Source organism: Protopterus annectens, chromosome 3.part0 (genome assembly GCF_019279795.1).
Source record: "Protopterus annectens isolate FY-2018-M chromosome 3.part0, PAN1.0, whole genome shotgun sequence".
Classification (NCBI taxonomy): domain Eukaryota; kingdom Metazoa; phylum Chordata; order Ceratodontiformes; family Protopteridae; genus Protopterus; species Protopterus annectens.
Genome location: NC_056731.1, coordinates 943,696,054 through 943,718,629, shown reverse-complemented (window position 1 = coordinate 943,718,629; position 22,576 = coordinate 943,696,054). Strand labels below are relative to the sequence as shown.

General features: G+C 40.9%; 1 protein-coding gene across 1 annotated transcript in view; it reads right to left on the bottom strand.

Annotated features, from left to right (window-relative positions):
- KDM1B (lysine demethylase 1B) overlaps window positions 1-22,576 on the bottom strand; it is a 1,151,880-nt gene that overhangs the window by 224,383 nt on the left and 904,921 nt on the right. The window contains exon 15 of the mRNA XM_044065274.1: window positions 19,775-19,906. Coding sequence (XP_043921209.1) covers window positions 19,775-19,906 — 132 coding nt within the window. The remainder of the gene's footprint in view (window positions 1-19,774; window positions 19,907-22,576) is intronic.

Here is a 22,576-nt window from a genome sequence, read left to right as displayed (position 1 = left end):
GTAATGGTGAAGCTAAACATGAAAGAAACCTCAGAACAGTTCTGGAAAGGCCATATAAAGTGAACCTTAAGCTCAATCCATGGAAATGCAAATTCAGGCTATGGGAAGTCACTTACATTGGTCATCTATTTATCAGTTCAGGCCTACGACCAGACCCTTCTAAGGAAACAGCCACTCACAAGATGGCAGTTCCAGACAATGTTCAGGCAATGCAATGTTTTCTTGGCATGATTAACTACTTAGGCAAGTTAATTCCAGACTTGAGTCAAATATCAGCACCACTCAGAGAGCTAACATGAAAAGATGTATCCTGGTCTTGGTTAGAACAACACCAAAGTGAATTTGATGTCCTTATACAGAGAACTGCCACTCCATCTACTCTCAGATACTATGACATCTACAAGCCAGTTACTCTTTCATGTGATGCTTTGAAATTTGGTCTTGGTGCAGTCATTCTACAAGAGGGTCAACCAGTTGCTTATGCATCCAGAATGCTCACCCAAGATAATATGCAGTATGGTCAGATAGAGAAAGAGCTTTTGGGAATTGTGTTTGCATGTTCCAAGTTCCATGATTATCTGTACGGCCTAGCCAGACTGAAACAGATCATCAACCTCTAGTCACTATTTTGAGAAAGCCTATGCATACAGCTCCAGCTAGATTGCAACGTATGATGCTGAAAATGCAAAAGTATCATTTCAACCTTGTCTACAAGAAGGACAAACTTCTTTATCTTGCTGACACATTATCCAGATCACCCAGAAGTACCACTGAACAGTACGAGAATGAGAGATTTGATTTTGAAGTCATGAAGGTGAGAAATTTTTCTTCCACACGTCTTGATGAGCTCAGAGATCACACAACCGTAGATCCAGTTTTACAAAAGCTCAACCACTTCCTCAAAGCAGGATGGCCATCAAAGCAGTCTAGTTTACTTCCAGAAGTGCAACTTTGCTTTCCATACAGAGATGAGATTTTGTCAGACAATGGTATTGTCAAGAAAGGTCTTAAAGTTTTTGTTCCAAAGTCTTTGCAACAAGAGTACATTACTATCTTACAGAGAGATCACCCAGGAGCAGACTCTACCAAAAGAAGGGCGAGAGGACTAGTATTTTGGCCTTCTGTGTCACAAGATACTGAGACAGCACTTTCACCTTGCTCTGTGTACAAAGCCACATCAACAGAAAGAACCACTTCAGCTGAACCAGATTCCTGAACTGCCCTGTTCAATGGTAGCTATTGACCTTTTTGAGTGGAATGGTCAACATTATTTGGTGTTAGTACACTCCTATTCCAATTGGTTCAAGACTGCCCTACTTCCCAATCTAGCATCTACTACTTTCATTACTTAGATGAAGTGTCATTTTGCAGTGCATGGATCTCCACACAGTTATTTCTGACAATGGCACGCAATTTACAAGCCAACAGTTCAAAAGATTTACAAAAGAGTAGGACTTTACAAATGTCACAAGTAGCCCAGAGTATCCTCAGTCCAATGGTTTGGCAGAATGTGCGGTTCAAAGTGCAAAGCAGTTACTAGAGAAGTCAAAACAAGTTAACAGTGATGTTTTCCTAAATCTCTTGAATCTCAGAAACATTCCTCGTGATAAACATCTTGATTCACCTGCTCAGAGACTTCTGTCGAGACAAACCAGAACCACATTACCCATCAGCAGTCAATTGTTGGTTCCATGTGTCAAGAACAATACGTCAGTGAAAGTCAATCTGTTGAAGAAGTGTCTAACCCAGAAGTCTTACTATGATAAGACCAACAAACCACTCAATCCATTACGAGAAAGAGAAGTAGTAAGGATGCAAACGTCCAAAGGTAATGACTGGATTGGAGTCATGAAGAACATCTGCCCAGAGTAGAGATCATACATTGTGGAATCACAAGGAGCAGAATTCAGGCGGAATTGGAAGCATTTGATACCGGCGTCCAAGCCTGTACCATAGCATATAGCCTGTGAAAAAGACTATCTCAGAGTGAGTTGTCCAGTGTTCCAGTTCCAGTGGAAATTCCAGAGAGTATCCCTGTTCCTGTGATACATCCTGAAGTTCCTGATATGAGTTGTTCACTGAAGACTGTCCCTGTTGCTAAACACAGTGCTAATTGTTATGTAACAAGATCCGGACGCATCTCCAGACCATGTTCCAGATACATGGCAACTTGGACATGAACATTGTGTTTGTTTCTAAATGTCTATATTGATGCATGTTTATCTGCAATGTTATTTTGATAAAGGGCAATATTTTTAATAGGGAGGATGTAGCTCAATTTGTGTACGTCTCTTTAAGAAGCTATCCAAGGGCTTGCACAAGTGCATAAATACTGACCACGTGCAAGCCTGACTGCCATTTTGTAGTAAGCTGTTGAGATGTAAGCATGTATGTGTGTAAGTATTGTCTATCAATCCGTTTTTTTATATTTACTGATGCTGCTATCCATCCTGATGTGTTTCCATACAATAAAGCATCTTAAATGAACTACTCCGCCTGCTTGTCTTCAATATATTAGGGGACGAGTGACACTATCTAATGAACAAATTTAGTAGTTCTGAAACTGGGACTTTCAACTGTAACTTAAATTCCAATTTAAACAAATTAACAACTGTGAGATTAAACAGCTTAGAATAGTGTTCCTAGTGTGCAGTACTATACATGTGCAAGCATACATAAATAAGTAAAAGACAGCGAATAGCATAATAGTAAAACAAATTTCTGCAATGGGGGCTGCACCCCTTCTCATACCTCCCCAATGTAATTATACAATATACTAACTCAGAATAAGGAGAATAATTAATTTTCCATCAAACCAAGTACTAGCATTCTTTGAGGTACAGCAACCACAGCACTAATATATTTACATACCCGCATTATGAGGGTAAACTTTCACACTGATGGTGCACAGAACATCTCAGGACAAAAAAAAGTTTACTTTTTCAGATTAAATTTAACTTTCATTACTTTATGTAATATTTACTTCAGCCCAGAGTCGTACTGAAAGACATGTCTAAGTAGTATAAACAGATGCACTTTACACAATACAGGATATGTGATTTTATATGAAGCATATATGTACTATAGACAATAACATTTCTTAAGGTATTTCATTTTATTTCCTTTTGCACTGCCTTGTATTGCATAAAACCTTTGGAAATACTGCTACTGGTCTTAATATTTAATTGTTACTGAGAAAAGTTCCTAAGACTTAAAAAAATGTATTCAGATTCATAGGTATGTACTAGGCAAATGACCACAAGGGCCTTTTTAAGCCTAGCCATGCATCCCAAATCTCTGACAAGTTCTGGTATCCATGATAAGTGTAAGCAGGGGCTTGGGAGGTGAAACATTTACAAGTAGGGGCCTGGGAGATGAACCACTTACAGGCTCCCTGTGTCCATTAGAGACATAGGTGCCAAACCAGGAATGAATTTCCTTTTCCCCATCCAATTGTCCAAGTCACACTTGAATTGGGTTAGACAGGAACTCTGCTTCACATGAATGGGGAGCCTGTTGTAGAGAAGTTGCAGTCTCTGAGATACATACCTGTCTCTCAAGCAGGTCCTATATACATCATAGACAAGGTTTAAGTCTTTAGAATGGGTAATTCTGGTGCTGTTTGTTTTGTGGATATGCAGGAGGTCCAGCAGAGTGGGGTCTGACAATGCCTTGTATGCTAGGCACAGATCTCACCCAACAGTCTGTAGGGGACAGAATACAAGGACAGGGTTGTGACTGGTTCCTACTCCACCAGCAATCAAGGAGACTCAATCCTCACCAGTGACACCAGTGAGGGATGGTCACTAAGAGCAAAGATGGATTCACACAGTATTTTCAGATGTAGCTGCCCTGCACTAAGCACAGTTTCTTTTATCAGCACACAGAGAGCACTCTCCAGACCTGGGGCTGGACTCTCCTTCTCTCTCCAGACCCATACAAAACTCTACAATGTCCACTTTGGAGCTCTGTATCCCTGTTCCTAGCAGCTGACACAGACACCTAGATATCTGGAGTTTCACACACACACACACACACACACACACACACACACACACACACACACACATATGCACACTTGGGAAAAGCTGGCACAGATGTACTAGCTGTGCCCCTTTCTGCCCAGACTCTGAGGTAATCACACTGCCACCAGTCAGCTACCCTAAAGCTCTTACAAAGGGTACCCAATCGTACTGTGTAAAATTAATACTAATACTAATACAAATGGTAGGGTATGACCAAAGCAGCAAGGCTTTCAGGAACAGCCACAGTGTCACTAAAACAAGCACAAGCACTTTCAAGATGTTAAATGTATTCTCTAAAGGACCAGCCATAGTGAAAGGTATTAAAACATTTAATGATAAATAATAAAACAGAAAACAGGAGAATACTGAATGCAATAAACAGAGTTTCAACCACAGCAATATAAAAAATACATCTGGATAGTTTCTCACATATGCAGAACATAATACTAAACTATTCTCACTAAATATCCCTGACTAACTAAAGAATTACTGTTCCCTGACTACTTACTAAAGCAAGGCAAGCTGATGTCTACTGAGTGTTTTACCACAGCAAAAGCCAGATGATGTCTCTGTCTGTGTGGTTGTGTGAGATGTATATCCTGTGTGGTTGTGTGAGATGTATATCCTGTCAGAAATCTTTCCTGTCAGATTCTAAAGTGCTGCTGCGAGGGTTTTAAAGAAACCAGATGCTGGCTAGAGGATGACATCACATTCAGTCCCCTGACTCTGGTACAATACATACACAGAGATTTTCTAAGATCTGTGGCAGCATCTGAAAGCTATAACACAATTTCAAACTTTCCAGCCTTCTAGGGTTCTCTGATAATACACATTTGATCAGTTACGACAATACAACCGGGTCTGTATCACAGTCGAAGTTTTGTAAGTTTGAACACCATATGTTCGAACCAATATGTCTGAACTTACAAAACTTCGACTATGTAAAAAAAAAAAAAAAAAAAAAAAAAAAAGGGAAAACTAAATAAAGGGTTGTAAGCAGGGGAGCAAGCCCCCCTGCACCCCCTGCACCTCCCGCTCTTTAAATATACCAACTCCGAGACTGCACTACAATGTGGCAAAGAGAATTTTCCCTTTACTGCACTATAGCGCGGTCTCGGAGTTGGCATATTTAAAGAGCAGGGGGTGTGGGGTGCCTGGAGGCTTGCCCCTTACAAGTGTCAGGTAAGTTATTTATTTATTTTTTTTGCATTCGAAGTATGACAACTTCGAACATATGGTCTCGACCATATAACGTTCGAAGTTGTCATACTTCGACTATGTGATATAGACCCATACAACCTAATATACATGTATACATTCTTTCTGTGCAGCAGGACCTACTGTTGATGCATTTTTAATACAAGTAACTTTACAAATATATTTTTTAACTCAAACACCTGTACAAATCAGTGTGATGGTCAAATTTCTTTACAAAACTCAAGCTAGCTATGCTGGCATATATACACATGTACTGCCCTACTTTCCCTGGCACAGATGGCACTACCTCATAGCATCACAAGGACCATAAGGCAGTCTGCTTATGACATGTTACTTACACCCTGTATTCTTTTAGTGAGGAACATTTGTGGAGTTCCAATTGTTGGATATAACTGGTTAGGAACATACCAAATGGGGCATCATACTCAGTAATTATATCTGATGAATGCTGAATACAGTGGAACAATGACTTCTTTGGACCTCAATGCCATACTTTTGTTTATAAGGTGCACAACAAAGAATGATTTTCTAACTATGATAGACACATGATGGTCAAAGGATAGATTACTGTTCATGTGTGTCTCCAAGTCCCTGACTACTGGGGTCGACTCTTAGGGATGTGTTGTCAATATGATAGTTTCCAGGGACGGATGACTTTCCAAAGGATGCTATTGTGCATTTCTTGGCATTTAGTTTTAGTCCATGGCTCTGGTACCAGTTGTTTGTGTATGTCAACCCTTCCTTGAGAACATTTGTGTCAGTGGGTGATTCAATGATAGCTCCTAATTTGCAATCATCTAAAAATTTAGTCAGCCAGAGGCCAAATACTCCTAGATTAAATCCATAGCTTGAGTTCTCAGTTTTTCTTATCTGACTTGCTAAAAGCTAGAAATGGAACAAACATTTCTTGATGCCTTCATGTTCAGTGCATTAGAATTTTTTGTTATGTTTCTCCTGACCCCTGCACAGCCACTGATTGCTGCCCCTAGTCTCTGCTCTTACCCAGATTCCTCGATTAATCCAACCAGGTACACCAAGAGTAAGCCTTCCCTGGATGGGTTCCTGACTTCTCGGGCAGCTGACCTCACAAGTGGCTTGCTGTTACACCCAGGAAGCAAGAAGTTCTGATGGGGAGTTGTATACTTGGAACCGAAAGTCATTATTTTGGTGGAGGCCAATCAATGGCCCTGTCTGTGGCAGCAAATAGTGCAATGATGTTGGTATGTTGTTGTGGCTCTTCCCCACTTACTCTAACAGCATATCAGGCTTCTCATCTCCACCAGACACTGCAGAGGCATCACATTCCTTATTCACTCTCCTTGGGGATAGGGCAGTTGCTACTCAGATGATTCATCATATTCTTCCCCCAGCCAGTCCTACCAGCATCTCAATTCTGTTCCCAAATTTGGGTCACCAGTGGTGCAGACAGATTCCCTGCCTCTATGCCATCAAGGTGCTGAGCAACGTATTAACAGTTTACGAAAGAAGACAAACTAATAGATCTGAACTAGTGTAAGAGTCTTTAAGAACAAATTGTAAAGTAGCCTGTGTTTTCCAAGATTCTGTATCAATGTTTAAATCATTTGCATATATATATATATATATATATAAAACTTTGATGAAATATTCTCACTAGTTCATGCTTCATTTAATGCTATTCACGTCTTTTTGTTGATATGCCACCTTTATACAAACTACTACAATAAAAAAGAAGCAGTTAATACGGTCATACATCACATTTTAGGCAATGACTAGAATATTCTGGCACAATGCAGTCTCTAACAAAAAAGAACATATAAAGTAAGCTAAGTAAAGAACTAAAACACCTGTAATGATGGAAATCAAAGAAATGCAAAGGAAACACACTATAATAGACCATGCCCTTCATGTTTACAACTACTACAGAACAGACAATTAATTACCAGATGACTTAATCATTGCATTTAGAGGAATTAGGGATTACAGATCCTTTTCTTATCAAGTATTTAGGTTTCTGTTAAAATTATCAATTTATGACAATAGTGGAATTAACTTTATGCAGAGCCCACTCTACAAGTACAAAACGCATAAATGGTTTAATTAGCAACAGACACCTGGTTCAAGGCAGCAGAAAGCACCCCTGCACTACCAGGCTACAACTCATTCCACATCTTTCGGCCCCAGAACTTGGATCAAAGCTCCAAAGGCGGTGGCATTTCCATATTCATAAAGGATGTGCACGCCTCCAGACTGGTAGCCCAACATAACGCATCAGAGATACTTCAGGTGCAGCTAACATTGGGTAAGACAGCGATTCAGGTTGTAGCCTGCTACAGGTCCCCAACCATGTCCCAAGACTCGCACTCCACGTTCCTAAGCACCCTGGAGAATATCAGGGTCCAACCTAACACTCTCTTATTAGGTGACTTCAACTACACCTCCATTAACTGGCTAAACTACTCATGTACCAATACACTTGCCCAACGTTTCCTGGAGTTCATTAATTGCATTGCCCTGGACCAGCTCATTCTTACCCCCACTAGAGATAGCAACATCGTTGACCTGGTCATTACTAACATGGGTGACCATTGCTCTACACCAATAGTCAGCTCCTCCCTGGTTAGATCCGACCACAAAGTATGGAAATCCGCACCCCCCCCCCCCCCCCCGCAAAGGTAACACCATGAAAAACTTCTCCAAAGCTAACTTTGGGCTCCTAAAAACAGAGGTGGCTAACTTCATGGCACCCATGCAAATGGAGAATAGTTGCGTGACTGCAGAATCATACACTAATGCACTGTACGAACACGTATACAAATGCATGGATCTCGCCATATGCAATAGAACCAAGACTCTCTCCTCCAAAAAAAGGAAGCCAATCTGGTGGTCCCCTGCCATAAACAAACTCTACAACAGGAGGAGGAAACTGATGGGGAATGAGGTGAAGTCCCAAGACTGGAAATACTCCCTTATCAGCCTCAACAAAAAGTTGAGATCCCTCATCAAATCCTCTAAAGCTAGCTATGAAAACAGAATTGCAGCAGATAGTAAAGACACCACAAGGCCTTCTATAGTTATGTAAAGAATCTCACCGGCAATACCCAGATTTGCTCTGAGCTACTGCACAATGGTACCCCCTATACCGAGCCAACAGATATTGCCAGTATACTGGCCGACAGATTCTGTGCCAACCTTACCCCCCAAAGGACCAATCACAAGTAGATTGCCAGGCACCCAGTATTACTGCTGCACAGGTTAAAACAGCACTGTCCAAGGCCAAGAATACAGCTTCTATGGGACAAAACAATATCCCTGGTTGTGTTCTACATGAACTAAAGAGTAAACTGGGACCTCACCTGTGTGCCCTGTTCAATCACAACCTCACCTCAGGCTTTGTCCCTACCGAATGGCGCACTGCTACAGTCATCCCTCTCCACAAAGGAGGAGTGACTACAGACCCTGGGAGCTATCGCCCCATTAGCCTGATGAATCTGATATGCAAAGCTATGGAACGCATCATCATGGACCTAATAAACAAGGACATATAACTCTGGATCCCACACAGTTTGGTTTTGTGAAGGGTAGATCATGCCTGCTCAACTTGGTCGACTTCTGTGAGTCAGTCACCAGAGTTGTGGATGAAGGCAAGGTGGTTCATACAGCCTACCTTGATCTGGCCAAGGCTTTTGATACCATTCCCCACTCAGGAATCACAGAAAAACTCATTAAGCTTGGCATCAACCCCTACATCACTAGATGGGTTGCAAACTGGCTCACAGATAGAACCCACAGTGTGAAAGTAGCTGACTCCAAGTCAGACTGCCGACTAGTCATGAGTGGAGTCCCATAGGGTTCAGTCCGAGTCCTCTCCTGTTTGGTATCTACTTCTCTAAAGTCCAGGCCAACACAAAGGGACTCTGGCTGACAAAGTTCACAGACGATTGCAAGTTGGGAGCTATTATTAACTCCTCAAGTGATGTTGACATCCTACAGAATGGCCTCACTGAGACCAATGACTGGTGATAGAACCATGACCTTAAGCTCAATGCCAAAAAAAGTGTCATCTCCTTTGGGAAAAACCTGGTTCCCATGAATTACCACATTGATGGTAGTCCACTGAACACAGAAGGCGTTATAAGGGATCTGGGAACACATATTGACAGCAACCTCTCTTTTGATCACCACATTGTCACTGTGGTCAGAAAGTCCTTATATGTGGCACATCTCATTACTAAGGGTTTTGCATCCAGGAAGAAAGAGGTCATTGCCTCCCTCTACTCTTCCCTCATTAGGCCAATCATAGAGTACAATGCCCCATTTGGTATGTACCTCACTAGACACCTGCAACAACTGGAGAGGCCGCAAAAGTACCTAACAAAGAGGATCCTAGGCCTTAAACACTTGTCCTATATGGACAGACTAAAAAAAACTCCAACTATTCTCTGTTTCATATCGCCTACTTAGAGGCAATCTCTGCTTGACTTACAAAGCCATGACTGACCCAGCTCTTTTAGAAATGCTACATCTAAGGAAATCCCAATCCCTCCGCACCACATGCTCCAGAGAAATTAACCTCATTACCACAATTAACAGAACATGCTGGAGGGACAGGTTCATAACCCAGAGACTGCCCTTGTTATGGAACAGACTTCCCAATCATGCATGTCAAGTGGAGCACCTCGCTGACCCTCTTCAAGAGAAATCTTGATGAGTGGATGGGAAACAGAAAATTCACCCGTGGATAACTCCAGTGGCTCTACTCAACAGAGACACTGGGAACTATGGTTGGGTGGCACTATGCAAGGGTAATCCTATGACTAGGCTTGTAAAGGCCCCAGGGCTAATAGCCTAGTACACACCTATGAACCTATAAGAGGTGAGTAGGTGAAATGCACCTTGTCCTTAAGGTATGATACAGCAAAAATGCTGACAGTTTTACGACATCAGTGGAGGAAAAAGCATGAAATATAAGAAATGGTTAGAATATGAATGGCTGGGCATGCTCATGTCAAGTATGACTGCATAATATCCATGTTCTGGATTTCCCATGTAAATAGTTACGGTCCTATATTCTCTACCTTCATTTGATACTACCCCCAATGTTTTGATTTAGCAAATTAACTGTGCTGACAGATAAATATCACAAACAAATTCCCACCTTTTCTACTACTTGTACTTGATGGGAAGGTTATTTATGCAAGTATACATTTACATATTGATTTAATTACATTTTGTTGAATCTACATGGAAGTGTCCATTTTCAGAGGGGGCGTGGGTGTATTAAACTACACCAAAAAAAAAAAAAAATCAACATATAAACTGCAAATTCTAAGCATTTTTCTAGAATACAAAGAAACAACATTGGGAAAAAAGATAATGACTGCAACATTAGCAAAATCATGTGAGAATCAACATTTTTTTATGGTTCTTTAAGGGGACCATAAAAATGCAAGACTGTGGGACAACTAGAGAACAGTCACAAAAAGGGGAACCTTGTATGGAAAGTTAAGTTTGGGAAGTTAGCAGTAGTAATTGTATTGCAGTTGTAGGTATGAATGCAGTACTGGCATGAATGGAGAAAACTTAAAAACTAGGAGTCAAGTCTGATTGTATTACATTACTATCTGAGGATGGGGACTTGCATCGGTATTTGTCTCAATGCTTTCTCAAAAAATTTAACATTAAATCTGATAAATTTTTCAAGGAATCTAAAACTATTTTAAATAGTAAAGAAAAATCAAGATATGCAATATTTTGCATCACCACAGTAACAGTTCTTGAGGTACTTGTGTGGAATCATTCTAAGTCAGTCAAGGAATCACCGTCCAAGCTCACCAGAACGTTAAATAGGTTAATGGTCAACAATCCCCGACTGACACACCAACAACAAATGCAAAACTCTAAGATAAAAGCACCATATCTCACACTCAGTATATTTCCATATGCATAAATGGAAAGTTTTACACAGAACCTGACTGAAACTTGAAAGCGGACTTTCGCACATCTTCCATCTCAAGTTCAGCATAATGAACAACCTCATAACTCCCAGCATTCATAACGATTAAGTTTTTTTAAGATTTCTAACTTTCAGCAGGTACTATGTAATGATTTTTAAACCAGCCCAGCATTACATTTCGTTCCCAGGGTCCTTACTTGAGTTCATTCAAACTAAATGTTTCACTTTCATGCTTGTTCTCAACACCACCCGACTGTGCATCACCACTAACCGCACAACTCTGGAAATAAATAAAAAACTAGACAACACTTTAAAATATCAAAACTTAACATTGTTTACTTAATCTTATTAAAACTAAGTCTGATACACACACTCCCTCTGAGTCATGGGAATACTGAAACATGCATGACTGCACATGCTCAGTAATTGCATGGCTTGGGAAACAAAGTGGCACACTAACATGTCAAAGCATATCATAATACTCAGAATACCTTGGCTGGGTACTCCTTCCAGGCCCACAATGAGACACAAACCTGACTATTTAAGAGCAAATCCCAGTGTAATTTCCACCCAATTCAAACATTACAGATAAATTGTATCATGCTAGAAGTTATAATTAGAGCAGACAGTTATAGCATCAGATAATGTGGTTAATATGACATAACTCCTGAGTTAGCTAAAGGACAGGACTCGAACACACACTCAAAAAAGAATTGAAGTTTCTTTCTTGAGCTTCCTACAGCAGGGCAGCAGTTGATTTCTTAACAGCCTCTTTCAGGTTTCCCAGACTAAGCAGAAGAGTAAGACTGACTCTGTGGAAATGCAGATGAAAGGATTTTTTACTATCGTTAACAAATCTGATACCTTATACAGTTTCATGGGTACCAGTCATTTAGGAATCTATTAAGGGAAAGTTTTCATAATATCCATTGAATGTCCACAGCAGAAAATGGTACATCATTTCAAAGTTCTAAGCCATTCTCCAGTACATTTCAACAGACATTTTCACAATGTTATAACAATGAGCTACACAGCTGCACATGCTCTGTATTCATACTCTGCAAAACAACTACCAAAAGCTTAAAAACTGAAACTTTTCTCATGGTATAAGACGAATAACACTTGCCAGAGGTGCAGTGATATACAGGATTTACTTCTTCCCTGCTTGCACATTTACTGAAAATGAATAAACATTTACACAGCACCCACATCTGGAAAGTATTATGGTTATATTATGCAATGGCATGTATAAATACAAAAGAATGTAGCACTTCACTGGACCCTTGAATGTTCTAACTATAAATCATACTGTCCCTTTCATATTTAGTAGATGACACTGCACCACTTGTTTCCTCACATAAAATTATGTAACAGTGCAAAGCAATGTTGATACTGTGAATTTACGCCTCACCTGGAGCAGATTATTTCTGTCTGCTAGTTGGTGTGCAAGTTTAAGGCTATAAGCTGTAAATGAGCTGTTTCCCTTTTCCCTGTTTTCATTCTGTCAGCTTCCACTACCCTATCTGTACAACTCTGAGCAAGTCATTTAACCGGACAGCACTCCTGGCCTGACTCTGAAAAGGTCCATGGAGATCAGTGTTACACATCAGTTTACAAATAAAATACATGAATGAATGAATGAATGAATAAATAAATAAACAAATAATCCACAGCAAAGTTGTGTGGGTTATTGGGGACATACACCTCAACAAAGTGTTTGGTTACAAAGACAAAGTACTCATGGCCAAACCTCACCAGTCATGAGTAAATCCTACAACTTGCACCTTGTCAAGGATTTCTGCTTCTAATATTAATACAGTTTGGTTGTGAAGATACAAACACTGCTATCAGCAACAAATGAACTGTTCTGCTATGTAATCTTCTTTAATTTTCATTATGTATGCAATCACATTTTAGCACAGGGCAGTTATTCATTTATTTGTTATATTTGGTAACAGTGATCCAAATGGACCTATTTCAGTCTCAGTCCAGACAAATATAACAGTAGACAAGCAAGTTAACAAAAAGTGTTATGAATACAAAGTGTGTGAAGACAGCAATGAAACAGTAACAGTAATAATAGTAAAATACACAATGCAAGGGATAGCATGAAGGGATTGTTAAGAGTAAGAAAAGAAGAAGAAAAAAAGAGAATGAAATATTTAAGGGAAAGAGCACAGGGTGTAAAAGATAGCAAAAGGTAAGGTAAGGGCATGACTAAAAAGGGTCCCAAGACCAGTCCATCTTCATCCATCCAGAACCCCTTTATTTTTTCCACCTGGGGTTGATGTGTCACTTCAACAGAGTTAATCATCTACAGCCAAGGTTTACACCACTGGGTGGCTAGCCCACTTGCCTGATAAACAAACAAGTAAACGTACTTCAAATAATACATGAAATCAATCAATAAACAAAAAAAATAACTTTAACATGCAATAAAGACACTGGAAAACAATGCAACTGGTTATAAATATATTTAATAATCATTAACATGCAATATAAAAATTAATCTAATCCATAGGATCATAAGATCTTAGGAAGTTACTATGCTAATTGCTCTGCGGCCCTTACAAGCCTAGCCAAGAGTTTATCTCCAAAAAAGAAACCTCAGTCAGTACCTGTCACCCCTGTCAATGAGGGTCAAAGGTGGAACCTCTGGGACAAATTTGTGGTTTCCCATACACTCATCAAGGCTGCACTTGAAGAGGGTCAGAAAGGTACTCTGTTTGACATGTATGGGAAGTCTATTTCAGAGATGGGGCAGCCTCTGGGAGACAAACCTGTCTCTCCAGCAGGTTTTGTTGATGTCTCATATTAGATTTAGGTCTTTTGAGCTGGTAATGAGAGAGGAGTTACTTATGGATATGGAGCATCTCTAGCAGGGCAGGGTTCGATATTGCCTTGTAGCCGAGACACGGACCACCTCTGAGCAATCTGTAGAATACCGAGTAGAGTGATAGTGATTTGAGCCAGTCCACAAAGGACAGGTGTTGGAGGCCATGGATCCTCTTTGTGAGGTATTTCTGTGGCCTTTCCAGTTGATGCAGGTGTTTACAGAGGTACATACCAAAAGTGGTGTTATACTCAATAGGCCTAATAAGGGAGGAGTACAGAGAGGTACTAACCTCCTTTTTTTCTGGATGCAATCCCTTTACTTATGAGATGAACCAAGTAAAAGGCTTTTCTGATCACTGCCACTACATGCTAGTCGAATGTGAGAATGCTCTCAACCTAAGTACCCAGGTCTCTCATCACAGGTTGTGTGCTTTAGGGGTTGGCATTGATGTGGTAATCAGTAGGGGCCATGTTTTTGACGAATGGTAGGGTAATACATTGTTTTGCATTTAACTCAAGGCCATGACTTTGGCACCAGTCATTTGTTGCTGTGAGACCCTCTTGCAGTATCTCAACATCATTTGGGGAGTCAATGACAGCACTCAACTTACAGTCATTTGCAAACCTGGCCAGCCACAGGCCCTTTGTCTTTGCCTGGACCTCTGAAAAGTAGATGTCAAACAGTAAGGGTCCCAGGACACATCCCTGCTAGTGAAAGGTCAGCTGTTGGAAGTGGTGGCGCCTATTTTGACCTTTTGGGTTCTATCAGTGAGCCAGTTGGCCACTCACCTGATGAGACAGGGATTTGCACCAAGCTGTGTTAGCTTTTCAATGATACCTGAGTGGGGGATTGTATCAAAGTCCTTGGCCAAGTCAAGGTATGCTGTATGTACTGACTTTCCCTCATCCAGGCCCTTGGTGACAATCTCAAAGAAGTCAACAAGGTTCAACAGGCAAGATCTGCCCCTGACAAATTCAAATTGAGTAGGGTCAAGTGCTTGGAGATTGCCTATGTTCTTGTTTATGAGATCCACAATAATACACTCCATGGCTTTACAGATCAGACTTGTCAAGCTAATGGGGCAATAGTTTCCTGGGTCAGTAGTGGCACCACCTTTTGTGCAAGGGGCTGACAATGGCAGTTCTCCACTCTACTGGAATGAAGCCTGTAATTAAGCTGTGGTTGAACAGGGTGCTCAATGGCAAAGCTAGTTCTTGCTGGAGATGGTGCAGAATACAGCCTGGGATACTATCAGGTCCCGTGGAAGCTGTGTTCTTTGCCTTGGATAGGGCCTTTAACACTTATCTACAGAGATGAGGTGCCGGACAAGTATCGGGGATGTTGAATGGGATTTTGGGGGGGTAGGGGTTGAGGCTTGTGCTGAACCTATCAGCTAGCAGGTTGGCTAAGTCAACAGAATCAGTGCAAGTGGTACCATTAAGTACTAATTCGGAACAAACCTGGGCTTTGCCATGGAGGTTCCTGATGTAACTGAAGAAGTCTTTGTGGTTTCCTTTTGTTTCAGAGGCTAGTTTCAACTCATAATTGACTTTGGAGGCTTTCACTAGTGATCTAATTTGCTTGCTGAAGCACAGGAGGGCGTTTTTCCAATTTGGAATTTGTTCCTTTTTACCCTTGGGCAACAGTTTCTTCCTTTTGTTGCAAAGCCTGTTGAAAGAGGATGTCCACCAGACAGGTCCGTGTTTCCTTGAGGAGCAGATTTTAGTTCTGTTTGGGTATGGCTGAGTCCATGCAGTTGTACAGGTGCTTGTATATTGCACAGGCATACTGTTCAACATAGTTGTCTACATCCTCTGAGGGGGCGGGGGGCGGTGGTGTGAAGCTACTGATACCCTCCCTTAGGAGGATGTAGTCAGCTTTTGAGAAGATTTTCAGCCTGGTTACGGCTGGTGGGGGGGTTGGTTGAGATAGAAAATTTGAATGAGACAGACTGATTATCTGATCTCACCAGGTAAGAACATACTGTGGGAATGGTGCAGTAGTCACCCATGCTGGTGAGAACCAAGTCCGGAATGCTATCTCCCCTTAAGGGGATGAGATGAGCTTGTCTAGTGCATTAGAAATGATGAAGTCAAGGAATCGTTGGGTGAGTGCATTAGTGCAGGAGTAGTTCACCCAGTTTATGGTGGGGTAGTTGAAGTCACCAAGGATAAGGGTCCCATTATCTGCATAGGAAATATACTGCATTTAAATAGCTAACTTTCGCCATTGGCAAAAGATTGGTTATTTTGGTTCCCTGTACATATCTTCAACCAACCAGAATCACCACAAAGGATGACAAAGTCCAAAGTCAAAATCATTCAAGTGGAATATAGTGTTTTCTGATATGCGTATATTAGAGCAGATATACCCTGGGATTCAGAAAGACATAAGATGTTACGCTAATCTATCCTGTGCAGGTTTTCTGACTGCATCATACTTGAGTGATTCAGAGACCTCTGTATCATTACAGTAGTAGGAAGGGACTGGCCTGTTATGCTAAATTGGTCTCACTGTTGAAAGAAACATACAAAAGCTGTAGTCTGGAAACAGCAAACAAAATACTGCAAATAATTAGGTGAGAGGGTATAACAGCAAACAGTCTACTGAAGGGTATCAATATTTAAAAAAAGAGATTAATAGTTGCTTATGGAAGTCATAGTTAAGGAACAGTGAGAGACTTTATTAAGATGTAAAGTGGAGATAAAGTTATTACTAAGGAGTTATCCAGCTATATTTTTTTGCCTGAGGGGGACAAAATATATGGTTGTGGTTTATTACAGGACATTAGAAAGATGGCCAAAACCAATATGGAATATCTCTGAATGCACAATGTTAATTTGCCCTTAGGAAAAAAAATGTGCCTTTGCTCATAACAGACACTATTACAGAGTGTGGTCATTGTACGTGTAAAATGTGTTAACACTGAGAAGGAATTTAGGAGGAATATTAAAAAAGAACATGTTTTCAACTATTTATATTACAACAGCAACAAAACTGTTTATTATTTAAAAGATAAGTTAAATGGTACTACTACATATGTTATGCTCCAGACCAGAAGTGTATCCCTCATTCGTAAGATCAGACCATAAACTAATCTCACTGGATATTCACATCCCGACCCCACCCCCTGCCCAGAAAACCACAGTGAAAAACTTCTCTAAAGCAAATTTCACATTCCTCAAAACCGAGGTGGAATCCTTCAAAGCCCCAAGCCTGTGGAAAATACGGCCCAGACCGCAGAATCCTTTATAAACACATTCTATGAACACCTTCAGGAATGCATGGATTATGCAATCCCAAATAAAACCAAGACCCAATCCTCCAAAGGCAGACGTCCTGTCCGGTGGACCCCAGCCATAAACAAACTATACAATAGAAGGAGGAAGCTACTACATGATCGAGCAAAATCCCAAAAAGGGAAGGCATCTCTGATCAGTATTAGCAAAAAACTACGGGCACTCATAAAATCATCTAAGGCCAGCTTCGAGAGAAAAATTGCACAGGACACTAAGGATAATCACAAGGCTTTCTTTAGTTATGTTAGGAACCTGGGTGGGAATTCCCAGATATGCTCAGAATTAGTCCAAAATGACAAAAAATACATCGAACCCACAGACATTGCCAAATTCCTAGCTGACAGGTTCAGCGCAAACTCCCCCCCCCCCACCAAAAGGGCAAATATCTATCCCAGCAGAGTACTGCCTCCCTGACATCTCAGATGCTCAGGTAAGAGCCACCCTCTCCAAAGCAAAAAACACAGCATCAATGGGACCAGATGGTGCCCCGGGCTGCGTCCTACATGAACTCCAAGAAGAGCTAAACCCAAACATAAAACTACTGTTCAATCTCAGCCTTACTACAGGATATGTACCCAAAGAGTGGCGTACAGCAACAGTGGTCCCTCTCCACAAAGGTGGTGCCTCAACAGATCCTGCAGACTATCGCCCCATAAGCTTGACTAGCTTGGTCTGCAAAGCTATGAAAAGGATATCATGAACCTCATAAATAAAGATATTGGGGACCTACAGACACTGGATCCTACCCAGTTTGGCTTTGTTAAGGGCAGATCCTGCCTCTTAAACCTCGTTGATTTCTTTGAAACAGTCACCAAGGCCATTGACGAGGCGAAGGTGGTCCACACAGCCTATCTGGACCTCGCAAAAGCCTTCGATACAATACCCCACTCGGGCATTATAGATAAGCTCTCCAGCTTAAATATAAACCCCTATGTCACTAGATGGGTTGCAAACTGGCTCAAGGACAGAACCCACATGGTTAGAATTGCTGGAGCCATGTCAGACTCCAAACCAGTTACAAGTGGTGTCCCACAAGGCTCAGTCCTGGGACCTCTCTTGTTCGGTATACATTTCTCGTAGGTACAGGCCAACACGGAAGGACTGTGGCTGACCAAGTTTGCAGATGACTGCAAACTGGGCGCCATAATTGACTCTCCAGCCGACACAAGCATCCTCCAAAAGGGCCTCATAGAAAAAGACAACTGGTGCCAGAGCCATGGCCTCAAGCTAAACACCAAAAAGTGTATAGTCATCCCCTTTGGCAAAAACAAAGTGCCCACAAATTACCACATAGGTGGTAATCCATTAAGTACAGAAGAAGTAATTAGGGACCTGGGGACCCAAGTTGATAGCAAGCTCTCATTTGACAACCACGTGGCCAAAGTGGTTAGAAAAACATTTTATATAGCCCACCTAATCATGAAGGGATTCACATCTAGATCAGGGGAGGTCATCGTGCCTCTTTACTCATCCCTCATCAGGCCCATAATTGAGTACAATGCCCCTTTTGGGATGTACCTTACCAGACACCTGCAGCAACTGGAAAGACCCCAAAAGTACTTCACCAAGAGGATCAAAAGGCTCAAACAGATGCCATATGCTGCCTGGTTAAAGAAACTCCAGCTCTACTCAGTGGCATACCGCCTGCTCAGAGGCGATCTGTGCCTGACGTATAAAGCCATGTCCAACCCGGAATTATTGGACATGCTGCACCTCAGAAAATCCAAATCCCATCGAGCTACGCGCTCAAGAGACTTGAACCTCAGCACTGAAATAAATAGGACATGCTGGAGGGACAGATTCATAACCCAGAGGCTCCCTTCACTCTGGAATAAAATCCCAGTCCAGGTTAGGCAGAGTCCGTCACTGACTCTCTTCAAGAGGAATCTTGATGAGTGGATGGGAGATCGTAGGTTTACCCCGGGTATCACTTCTGTGTCACTGTTAGACAGAGGCACAGTATACTAACCTCGAAAAAGGGCATAGCAAAATTAATTTAAAATGGGTGGCGAAAGCCAAACACACTCTGGCTAGGCTTATAAATGCCCTAGGGCAGATAGCCTAGTATGAACCTATGAACCATAGTGCCCAAACCTCAAGTAATACCGCTGCTCTGCCATACTCTGCAAGAGCAGGCAAAAGCCAAACAGCTGTTGCTGCTGTACTACAGATGCAAATACCTTATATCCTTCCTGTGTCATAAGCACATTCATAAATTAATACAATTTGACAGTATGACTACAATCCATTCAAGATCTTATCTTCCACAGCAATAAGAAGGGGTCTGGTAACACCCTAATGCATTACAAGTTTGACGCTAAAATTAATGACTTAAACATCAAAAACACAAAACTAAATTCTTTGGTAAGCACATCTAAAGCAAAACTCAAATGAAAAGCATCATAGTGTCAAAAACAGTATCACCAGTATAAAGCCAATAAGAAAACTTAGGTGCATTTACCGGCATATTTAATCGAATATCCAGCCCTTCAGCAAGTTTGGTAATTAAAGTGGAATACCCTGCGGTTAGTAATGTGTGATCTCCAGCAAACTGAGCAAAAAACTCATTATGGTCCCAATAAAGTGAGGACACCTGGTTGAAGTAAAAAAGAACGTTCAGTGAAAGATCTTTTAAAGAAAATGTTTTATGGAGACTTTACTTAATTAGATTTTGTTAGCATGCCAGTGCGCTAACACTATAACATATAGAGATTGACATATGGAGTTTAAAAAACATTTTTTATTAAATTACTTCATAAAAAGAACTAGAACTTTGGCTATTCACCTTCTTAGCTGCACTAATACTATCTGCATTCAAAAGCTACAATAGTTACTAACAAAATGAGCAATTAAACACAAAGAAATGAATCTGTTAAATGCAACTACAAGTGAAAAATGTCATGTTAAACAGCAAAGACGTTATAAGCCTCAATAAGCACATACGAGGAACGTCACCACAATTAGGGCCACACAAGGACAGACTGAATAGAAAATCAATGGGTATTTATAAGGCTGACTGCCACAGGCATTTTGCATCTAACTACACCAGCTGGAGAGAGAGCATTCAATAAGCATGCTTCAATCACTCTTGTCTGAGCAAATGACAAATCAGCGTTGAAAGATGGGGTGGGCTGCTGGTGCAAGACTATCCTCAGATGGAAACCTGGGGAAAGTAGAGTCATGTAAAATCTTACCATAAAAGTAGATGTCCTTCTCTTCACCGTTGTAGTATTCTTCACTGTATACCAAAGATTTTAAATTTTGTATGCACCGTATGCCACAGGTATGGTTCCCATTCAGGACGTAGGACATAAAGGTGACATACGGATGCAGTTACCCACAACTGAATTGCCCCATGGAGAACAGTCTCCACAGAATAAAAGAGGCTATGCACATCCTGAAGGAGAAAATGCAGATGGAAAAGGGAGACAATTGGCCAGGACGGAAACCAAAACATAGCCAAAAAGAAAAAAGGGGAAAGGAGGGAGACAGCAAATACTGCAACAGTGAAAAGAAGGACATCTACTGTTATGGTAAAATTTTACACAACTGTACTATGTCCTTTTATATCAGAGCTGCAGTATTCTTCACTGTAAGGAGAGTACAAAAACTAAAGAAAAGGATTGGGAGGCGGAAGGCTGGGAACAGTCCTCAACAAACTCGTGGAATGGCTCTAGCAAAAACTGTTGTGACCCTAGAAGCATTATCCAATTTATAATTTGTAGTAAAGGTATGCATTGAAGACCAAGTTGCAGCTTCAAGGATGGAACTGATGTCCAGCCCCTAAAAGAAAATACCAGAAGAGGCAAGAGCCCTAGTGGAGTGAGCTCTAATGGAAATCAACAGACATTTGCCATGAAAAAAACAAAAGGTAATGGCCTTAGATATCCAGGAGGAGATGGCTTGCTTAGAAACAGCCAAACCCGATATCTTGAGATGAAAAGAAACAAAAAGCTGGTCAGACTTATGAATGGCCTTAGTTTTATCAAAATAATACCCACGCTGTATGTGTAAATCCAAGGTACTTAGGACCCTCTCACTAGCAGACTGAGGAGAAGGAAAAAAGGAAGGGTGTTGTACTGCCTGATTCAAAGACAACTCATTAACCAACTTGGGCATAAAAGAAGGATTAGTACAAAGGGATACCCTGTCCCTGTGAAAAAAAAACAAAACATGAGGGATGGACATAAGGGCCTGAAGCTCACAAACCCTCCAAGCAGAAGTATGCTCAAGCAATAAGACAGTCTTTCAGGTATAATGTTGCAGAGAAGCTGAACGTGCATGCTCAAAAGGAGCCTGGGTCAATTTTTCTAAAACAAAATTTATGTCCCAAGGAGGAGAGATAGGCTGCTTTGGGGTCTTAAGATGCAGGAAGCCTTTAAGAAACTGACCTCAAAGTGAGAAGCCAAGGGAGGATTAAAGGACAGACAGACAGAAAGAGCTGAAAAATGGAGCTTTTCTCCCCAGGTGTCCACTAAAAATGGGCTTGTACCCTGTCGGACTTTCCTGGTAATCAAATGTCAATAAATGAATAAATGGGCCTTTGCAGAAGAAGAGGCCAAGCAAGACTAGGGCAACTCACATAAATAGAAGAGAACCAAAGGGACCCCCACTGAAAAAGTGTCCTTGTTAAGAGTACGGCATACAAATGATGGCCTTCACAGCAGTCATCCCTTTGGTGTCATTTAAGAATATTAGTTTGACTATCTGGATAATAAGGTAGGAAAATTACTGGCAGTGGCTGCAAAAGCAAATATTTTCCTGGATGGGATTAAAAATGCATCAATGGCTTTTATCATTTCCAATTAACTAATTTTATAATTATGCCGACTCAGCATTCTAAAAAAAGAAGTTGCATGCTTCAATATTTTATAGCAAAAAAATAAGCAATGATACAAAAAGTGAGTCTCTTCTTCTTAGGTGTTTCGCAAAGCAACTTAATTGTCTTGCTCCATTAATTTAAGTATATATGCATACATACATACATATGTTAGTATGTGCCTGGAGAGGGATATTTACAATTCTGTAACATTAGACTCCAGATAAAGGGTGTGATTAAAACAGAAAATGGGGATACTGTGCAGAGACGATCATCTACACTCTTGGAGCATCATTAGAAGCTTATTTATACTCTTTGTCATGTGATCAAATCTACTAAATTTCCCAGAGACATGCCATACTTCAGCTACTTGATAAAAATGAAAGGTAAAAAAAAAAAAGTTAACGCACTGTAGACTCAAAACTAAACACTTACAATCCCTTC